This window comes from Marmota marmota, unplaced genomic scaffold (assembly GCF_001458135.2).
Source record: "Marmota marmota marmota unplaced genomic scaffold, marMar, whole genome shotgun sequence".
Taxonomy (NCBI): domain Eukaryota; kingdom Metazoa; phylum Chordata; class Mammalia; order Rodentia; family Sciuridae; genus Marmota; species Marmota marmota.
This window is the reverse complement of record NW_026000005.1, coordinates 36,556,184-36,564,083: the sequence shown is the minus strand read 5'-3', so window position 1 is coordinate 36,564,083 and position 7,900 is coordinate 36,556,184. Positions and strand designations below refer to the sequence as shown.

Genomic DNA, 7,900 nt, shown 5'->3' with positions numbered 1-7,900 from the left:
CCCTTGCCCATCCCTCTTCTTCTGCCCAATGTGAAGACACTAGAAATGGCATTTCTGGCTCTGTGTTTCCTGAGAGCTGTGGAGTTTTTCTGTAGGCTAGTTGGAGAATTTCTGAGGCCTACAGGGCTCACCCCATTTGAGCCCAGGGGGCAAAGGAATGACCACGTCCCCTGTGGCAGAGGTGGGGGCCTGGAGTAGAGCTCCTCCTGTCAAAGGGGCCTTCTTAGAAGGAGGGAGGGAGCAACTTGTGAAAGAGGGCTGCCTCAAAGCAGGGGAGAAAAGCAGGGTTTCCAGAAAAGGTTTTGGAAGTTTCTAGAAAAGCCAGTTTGGAGCCACAGAGTAGGGAACTTAAGACCAAAACCTCATTGGTTTTATTTCACCCATAGACTGTCTGAGTTTATCATCTTTTTGATCTCACCCTCTTGCCATTTCCTTTAAAGATAGTCCCTCAAAGTTGGAGGGGCAACCTAAAGCCTGAGGCCTACATGGAGCCAACATGTTTCCTAAATCTTTGATTCACCTGGAATATGTTATTTGGAAGGAGTACAAAGAGAGGCAGCCTTCATGTCCCCCTCCAATACTCTTGCTACTCATTTTCCCCAAACCTCATACAGATCAATTAAGCCTTCCCCTTATATTGATTAATTGACTCCCTTAACATATATTAGAGTCTCATATGTTTATGGGTCTTAACACTTAAACACTCTGTTTTATTCTATTACTATTTGTGTATTAACTCTTAAAATATTTTTGAATTATCCTAGCCTCATAATACCTTTCAATGTTTTATTCCATGATTTCCTTTTTTTCCTATTGTCCTATATTTTCCTTATTTCCTATATTCCCCCCTCCTATCTTCCCTGATTCTCCAAAATGTCCCCTTGCCATTTTAATTGACATTGCATTGCACTGGAATTATAGAAGGTGGGATGAACTGACATTTTTAGAGTATCTAGCCTTCTTAAGTTAGATCTTTGCATTTTTCTGAACAATGTTGTTTTTCCTGAATTGGACCCTGTCATAGAACAGTCTTAGACAGGGTAGGGTTAATGAAGAGGCTGGAAGCTTCTTTGGAGAAGGAACCAAGAACATCCTCCTTCAGAGCCAGTGTGTAGGGAGCTGTGGCTTCCTTCCAAGAGGACAGCCACGCCTCCCACCTTCACCTGCATGTAGGATAATGAGCAGAAGGGGCCAGTCCAGGAATCGCAACCTACCGGGAAATACTTCTGCTTCGCCAACAAAAGCCCTTTGTTTGCTTCCCTGCTCCCAGCTCCCTATGCCGCACACATACAGCAGCGCTGGGAGGTCCAGGGGACAGTCTGGCTGGGCAGGAAGGTGGCACGGTCCATCTCAGGGTAATGGTTGGTGTGACAGGGCCCTAGACCCCCTGCCCCAGGAGACCAGATAGTTAGGACTGCAGGGGACATGGCAGCTTGTGCTTATCTCTTTATTGTTTCAGTTCAGAGCCCTTGCAGCAGGAGGGGCAGGCGTGGGGAGGTGGTGTCCTCCTGCCAACCTGAGCCCCTCTCTGCCTCTCTCCTCTCCTCTCCTCTCCAGCATCTCACCCACCCTCTCTCCTTCTGCATCTCATGCTCCCACATCCAGCACCTTCGGGGGTTTCCTCTGGCAGCCCCTGCTTTCTAAGCCCACCTGCGCTAGGGAAAGGAAGGAAGCGGGCATGGCCAGGCTCAGGCCCCTCACACTCCTCAGGGGCCAGTTGCCCTGGTCTCTGCCTGGCTTTCTGATGAGGCTGCACTTTCTCTCTCTGACCCAGGCTGAGGGTGGGGGTCCATGGGGCTCTGTCCTGACACTTCGGGGTCCATATGCCCTGCTCTGGGGCCCTTTCCAAAGCAGAGACTAGAGCCTGAGGTCACAGAGGTGAGAGGGTAGGGTCACCACTCCAGCTGGTTCCATTCAGCCCTGGGCCAGCCTCACCCACTTCCAACAGCTAGGACTCATCATGGGGTCCACAAAGGCTGCTGGAGAGCTCTCTGGGGCTGGACAGGATGGGAACCAGGAGGGGTGGCCAGTGAGGAAGGGTCAGGGGCTGTGAGGGAGGAAGGTGGCTGGGTGTGGCTCCCAGAATGGAAGGAGGCTGGCTTCAGGAGGCGGTGAGGAGGGGGCCAGGATGTTGTCTGAGGGTCTCTGGCTTTAGAGCACCTCATGCTGCTGCTGTGTAGCCTCACTGACGACCTGGGAAGAAAGAGAAGCCCAGTCCAGCCCACTGCTGACCAAGAGGAGTCTCAGCCCCATGCACCCCACCACTGTGCGGCAGTACCTGCTTTGTCCCCAGCCAGGGCCCTGGACCAGCTGAGCTGGTAGAAGACATCTGGCTGACAGTCCCCCAGATACTCTGCAGTCTCCACCAAGAATGAAGGGCCAGAAAACCCACTCACCTCCCCATCCCGGGTCTCGATGGTCTTGATCATCACTGTCTTCTTGGTGTGCACCTCAGAACCCCTTTGCTCAGGGCTGGTTTCTGTAATAGATGCACCACACACTCAGCTTGAGCAAGTCCAGGACTGGGCTGCACCAAACTGGGCACCTACCTCTGGCTACAGCACCCAAAGTCCTGGAAGACTCCCATCCCCCCAAGATGGGCTTTTTACTTCTAGACACTAGCACCTGTCCTTCAGCCCAATACCCAGAAGGTGACCCTATGGATCTTGGGGACAGTGTCTTGGTTGAGATGGGCTTAGGAGTCAACAGGTAGCACCATGTGTGCTGGTTTTGGAGGGTGGGGGATCCCCAAGATCCAGGTGCAGCATTCATGTTCCCAACTGCTCCTAGCTTCCTCTCCTCCCTGGGCTCCAGGAAAACCCTACAAGAGTTTGCGTCCTGAGACTCTCTTCTTCCAAGATCATTAGAACCCCAAAGCTTAGTGTGGAGGTACCCTTTTGGAAGATCTGCAGGAGCCCAGCCCTCTTTAGGACAAGATGAGCAGTTTGATGTTTTAATGAAAGTGAGTCAGAACAGGACTCAGTCATGATACATCATGCCGAATCATTGTCCTGCTGTACCTCAATTTCCTCACTGTGAAATGGTGACAATGAGACTTTTCCTATCATCACCACAGAGGTATTGATTTGAAAAGGCATTAAATGATTTTAAATGCAAAAATCACACTTGTTGTCTGTATAAACAACTAACTAAAAAGAAAGGTCCTGAGTTTCATAGAGAGTCAAATTTGGGTCCTTGGTATCATGAGTCTGACGTTCCTAAGCAAGCAACTAGCCTGTGATGAACGTTCTAACTGGGTGGAGCAGGGCGTGTATTTTTTTCCTGATGGAAATGAACATCGAAGATATAAGAGGTTTGATCTAGGAAAGGAGAAGCTGCCAAGCACTCCGACTTGCTTTCCTAATGTATCATTAGAGCGTGTTTTTCTGCTCTCTGGGGTTGGAAAGCCATTCGATCTGCATATTACTGATATTAGGGATGGCAAAATGCCTTAAGAGCTCGTTCTTTTCATTGTTTGGCTTTGCTAAGATTTGGCTTCATATTTTCAAACATGAATCCAACATCTTGCTCCAGTAAACTGGAGGTTCTCAACAAATAGTCAGAGAGTACTTGGCAACATGCCAGACAGACAATGGGCAGTGGGTTCCTTCTGGCCAGAGAAGGGGAGATGCTCCTACTTCTAGGTCCCCGGAGATACCCCTGGTACTTCCAGAGTTTGGATTCAGAACAGAGACAGTTTCCTGAGGCTCAGTTCTTCTGAAGGTACAAGGAACATGGTCAATATAATATAAGACAACCTGGTCCAATAAAAACCTCTCTCTTTTCCCCAGACAGGCACTTCATCTGCTTCTACCCAAACTTTCCCACCTAACCTTGGCAGGGCTCTTTCTCTCCCTGGCCTGGCCCCAGCCCCAGCCCAGCCCCAGGGTTTCATCCTCCCCTCCTGGTGGGCTTGGGCAGTATCCAAGTTGGACTCCTGCCCCTATGACCCCACCTCCACCTCCTACCACACACTCACCTCGGAAGTTGAGAGCAGAGAAGGTCTGGATAGGGAGGTTGATCCTGAAAGGAAAGAGACCAAGTCCCAAAGGGTTAAGGACACTCTCATTCTCCTCCCGTCTCTCCCTGTGGCCACCCATCAAGGTTCACCCTGACCCTCATTAAACGCAATCCTCAGCTGTCCCAGTCCCACTGATCCCGGCACTCCCACTGCCCCTACAGTAGGGCTTGGGGCCAAAGCCCAACTCTAGCTGTCCCAGTAACTGTCCCTTCTAGAAAGATCACGCATTCCAACCCTGACCTGCTAGCATGACACCCAACCTCTCTGCACCCTGCAGTTCACCAGCATTTCCTTCTTGCTCCTGGCACTGAAAGAGTATGAAGAGCAGCTATGACATCATTGTGTGTGCCCACCCTCCAGACAGGCCAGTTCCAGGAGCTGACCATTTACGCCTGGTGCTGGGAAAAGTCATTGCAGCTTTAGCTACCTTAAAAGGTCATCTGTGTAGACGTTATTCTACAAAACCTGAAACCTCTCTTAATGTGTAAGTCCATATCTAAACATGTCTGCCACTTTTTTTTTTTTAATTTCAGATATAATTTTTATGAGTATCAGTGGGTAACTTTTTTGGAAGTAATTGACCTGTCTTAAAGCTAAATTTATATACAGTGAAATGGACAGATCTTTAGTGTACAATGATGAGCGTTGATTAATGTCTATATCCACATAACCACCAGTCTAACTCCAGATATGGAACATTTCTATCACCCTAAAGGTTCCCTCATGTCCCTTCCAGTTGGATATTGTCTAGAGGTGCGCTCAGTAGCACATCCTCTGTGTCTTTTCCTTTGAGCATGTGCACGTGTGCGTGTGTGCACACAATTCTTCAGTCCTTCTTTTAGCCTACCCACGTGCAAGGCTTTCTGGCTCTTCCCGTCTCATTTGTCTCCATCTCCCCCCTCCCTTTCATCCTCATTCCCTGTTCTGCCTTCATCTCTCCCTTGACTGGCAGTAATATTTTATTACTGATTGCAAAATATGATTTTATGCTGCTTGGTTCTTAATTCTAAAGGTGGATAAGGGAATACTTACATTTCTCTTTTTATAAAAGCTGTTAATTACATCACTTTTTACCCTGGTGGCTTTGATTAATTCTCTGCAATGAGCAGAAAGGTGGCCTTGCGTATAAATTTGCTTTCAGGTCTCATGGAGGTGATCTGGAGCCCCCTGGGGGCAGGACTGGGACCCCCCCCCAGCAACCTTCCCCTAGCCTCTGCCTTGCTCCTCACCGGCTCTCCTCGCCCTCTAGCAGCTTCCTGTAGGTGGCAATCTCCACATCCAGGGCCATCTTCACATTGAGCAGGTCCTGGTACTCGCGCAGATGGCGGGCCATCTCATCTTTGAGGTGCCGGATCTCCTCCTCCAGCCGTGCGATGTTGTCCTGGTAGCCGCTGGCCTCGCTGGCAAAGCGGTCCTCCAGCTCCCGCATCTGTCTCATCAGGGAATCATTCTGCAGGGGTGAGGGGAAGCTCAGGTCAAGAGCAGGCTCAGAGCATGCTCAGGGAGGAGGACTGTTACATGGGCCAGGCTTGGACTGAGAACCAGGAACCCAGAGGTGAATAAAATAGTTTCTAACCCCAGGGAGGTCACAGTCTGCAGGAACATAGACTTCAAGGGTGTGGCTACAGGACAGAGATTTGGCCTGGGCGTGGCCTCTGCCACTCCCTTTCTGGGCCTCTTGTTTCTACCCATCAGCCAGACTGGAAAGAGACATAGCCTTGGGGATGGGTGGTAACTCTAGAGAGTCGTGTCCAGGGGTTGTCAAAGGCTTCTTAGCCAGGAAAACATGAACTCAAACGAAGTCTTCTGTGGACACTCAAAGAAAAAACAACATAAAAAGGAGCATCTATGTTTGGTACCCCCACCCCTACACAGGGAGATGCCCTAGGAACCATCTGAATCCTTAGTGCCCAACTGGGAATCCACCCATCTGGTTTTACCCCTGTTGTAGACTTGAGATGGAGGCCCAGAGAGGGTCTATACTAGATCCAAGGTCACAGAGTGAAGGTGTGAGCTGTAGAAATGGGCTGGGTTTGTGAAAGTAGGCGGAGACTCACGGTGCCTTTGAGAGCATCAATCTCGCAGGTGTAGGACTGGATCTGGTGCCGGTATTCCATCATCTCCTGCTTGGCTTGGCGCAGTGCATCATTGTTCTTATTGGCTGCCTGGGTCAGATCGGACACCTGAGGGCAGAGAGAGGGTCCCTGAGATAAGCAGGAGCAGGATGCAAATAGGGTGAACAAGGAAGCATGGCACTCTGGGCTCACCCTCCTTCATGGATGTGGCCACAAGCAGCACCTCCAAACTGGGATTGAGGGAACAGAGGTGCCTGAGTCCCCGGGCCAGGCCACCCACCTTGGACTTGTACCACTCTTCAGCTTCAGAGATGTTCTTAGCTGCGATGGTCTCGTACTGAGCTCGGATGTCCCTAAGGGCAGCTGTAAGGTCTGGCTTGGACATGTCCATCTCCACCTGGACCTGCTGTTCTTGAAGCTGGGCCTGCAGCTCACGTATCTCCTGCAGGTTGTGGTTGGGCTTCAGTCCCCTTGCGGGCCCCCCAGAGGACCCTGGCACCCCCCCATTCCCAGCGGCTTTCACCATTGCCCAAGAACCCCCGAGTACCTCTTCGTGTACTTTCTTAAGGAACGCAATTTCTTCATTGAGAGATTCAATTCTTCGCTCCAGGTCAATGCGGGCTAGAGTGGCTGCATCTACATCCTGGAAGAGATCCAATATAAGGGTCAGTGATAACCCAGGTCCGGCAAAGGGACACTCAGGAGGGACAGAAGTGGGAAGACTCCTGGGTGACCAAAGAGGGCTTACCGCTCTGAAGGCAGCCAGATTGTTCTCTGCTTCTTCTTTCAGCTGGATCTCTTCCTGCAGCCTGACCAAGACAGATAGGACAGACCGTTACTGGGATAGAGTTGCCACTACTGACAGATCAGGGAGTGGACTCAGGACAGAGGGAGAAGGCCTGGCTGATGGGTAGAAACAAGAGGCCCAGAAAGGGAGTGGCAGAGGCCTGTCCATGGGAGGTGGGGGGGGGGGGGACAGGAAGTGGCCAAATCTCTGTCCTGTAGCCACACCCTTGAAGTCTATGTTCCTGAAGACTGTGACCTCCCTGGGGTGAGAAACTGTATCTATTTTATTCACCTCTGGGTTCCTGGTTCTCAGTCTAACCCTAGCCCATGTAACAGCTTGATTAATATTTGTGACTTTGGTGGCAGGAGGGTGACTGCTCATTTGGAATATCAGAAGCAAGACCCATGAATATACTTAGCCTTTTCATACTGGATGTTGGTGGAGCCTACTAACTAGTGCTCCGTAATTTTTCCAGACCCAGGGCCTCCTGCTCACTTTCCCCTCTATTTCAGCTTAACCTTGTGATGCCACAGCCTCTGGGAGGCCCAGGAGTCAAGCTCCCCTCTCCCTGCTCCTCCCCTCTCCAGGGCCTCATTACAGTTGAGCTGAGAGTTTTTGCTGACTCTCCCCCGCTTCTCAGCCTGCCCAGCTTTCCTACCAACCACCAAACTCCCCTCCCCACCCCCATTCCCCAGCCCTTCCCCAGTCCATCTCTGCCCCACCACCCCCCAGCAGCTTACGATTCCCAGCTGCCCACAGGGCACCAAGCCTCCGTGGGCTCTAATTTCTACCCCTTGATCTACCTCCCCAAGATGTGCTGTGTGGAGGGGGAGCACATGCTAAAGACCTGGGGGTTAAGGGGACCTTGGCCCGGAAAGGAGTGTGCTGACAGTGGAGCCCTGCCCGGGGGAAGAGGGCCTGGGGCCGCCGGGCCCTCACTTGGCCTTGAGACGCTGCAGGTCGTCGATCAGGTTGTCTCGCTCAACGTCGACGCGGGCACGCTGGTTGGTGAGCACC

The 7,900-nt window shown here is 51.3% G+C and overlaps 1 protein-coding gene across 1 annotated transcript in view; it reads right to left on the bottom strand.

Annotated features, from left to right (window-relative positions):
* Positions 1-1,433: 1,433 nt before the first annotated feature.
* Des (desmin) overlaps positions 1,434-7,900 on the bottom strand; it is a 7,753-nt gene continuing 1,286 nt past the window's right edge. Inside the window, exons 2-10 of the mRNA XM_015481434.2 lie at positions 7,823-7,900; positions 6,845-6,905; positions 6,644-6,739; positions 6,377-6,538; positions 6,079-6,204; positions 5,251-5,471; positions 3,980-4,023; positions 2,397-2,479; positions 1,434-2,193 (exon numbers count right to left, since the gene is read on the bottom strand). Of these exons, the coding sequence (XP_015336920.1) occupies positions 2,152-2,193; positions 2,397-2,479; positions 3,980-4,023; positions 5,251-5,471; positions 6,079-6,204; positions 6,377-6,538; positions 6,644-6,739; positions 6,845-6,905; positions 7,823-7,900 (913 nt within the window). The 3' untranslated portion in view covers positions 1,434-2,151. The remainder of the gene's footprint in view (positions 2,194-2,396; positions 2,480-3,979; positions 4,024-5,250; positions 5,472-6,078; positions 6,205-6,376; positions 6,539-6,643; positions 6,740-6,844; positions 6,906-7,822) is intronic.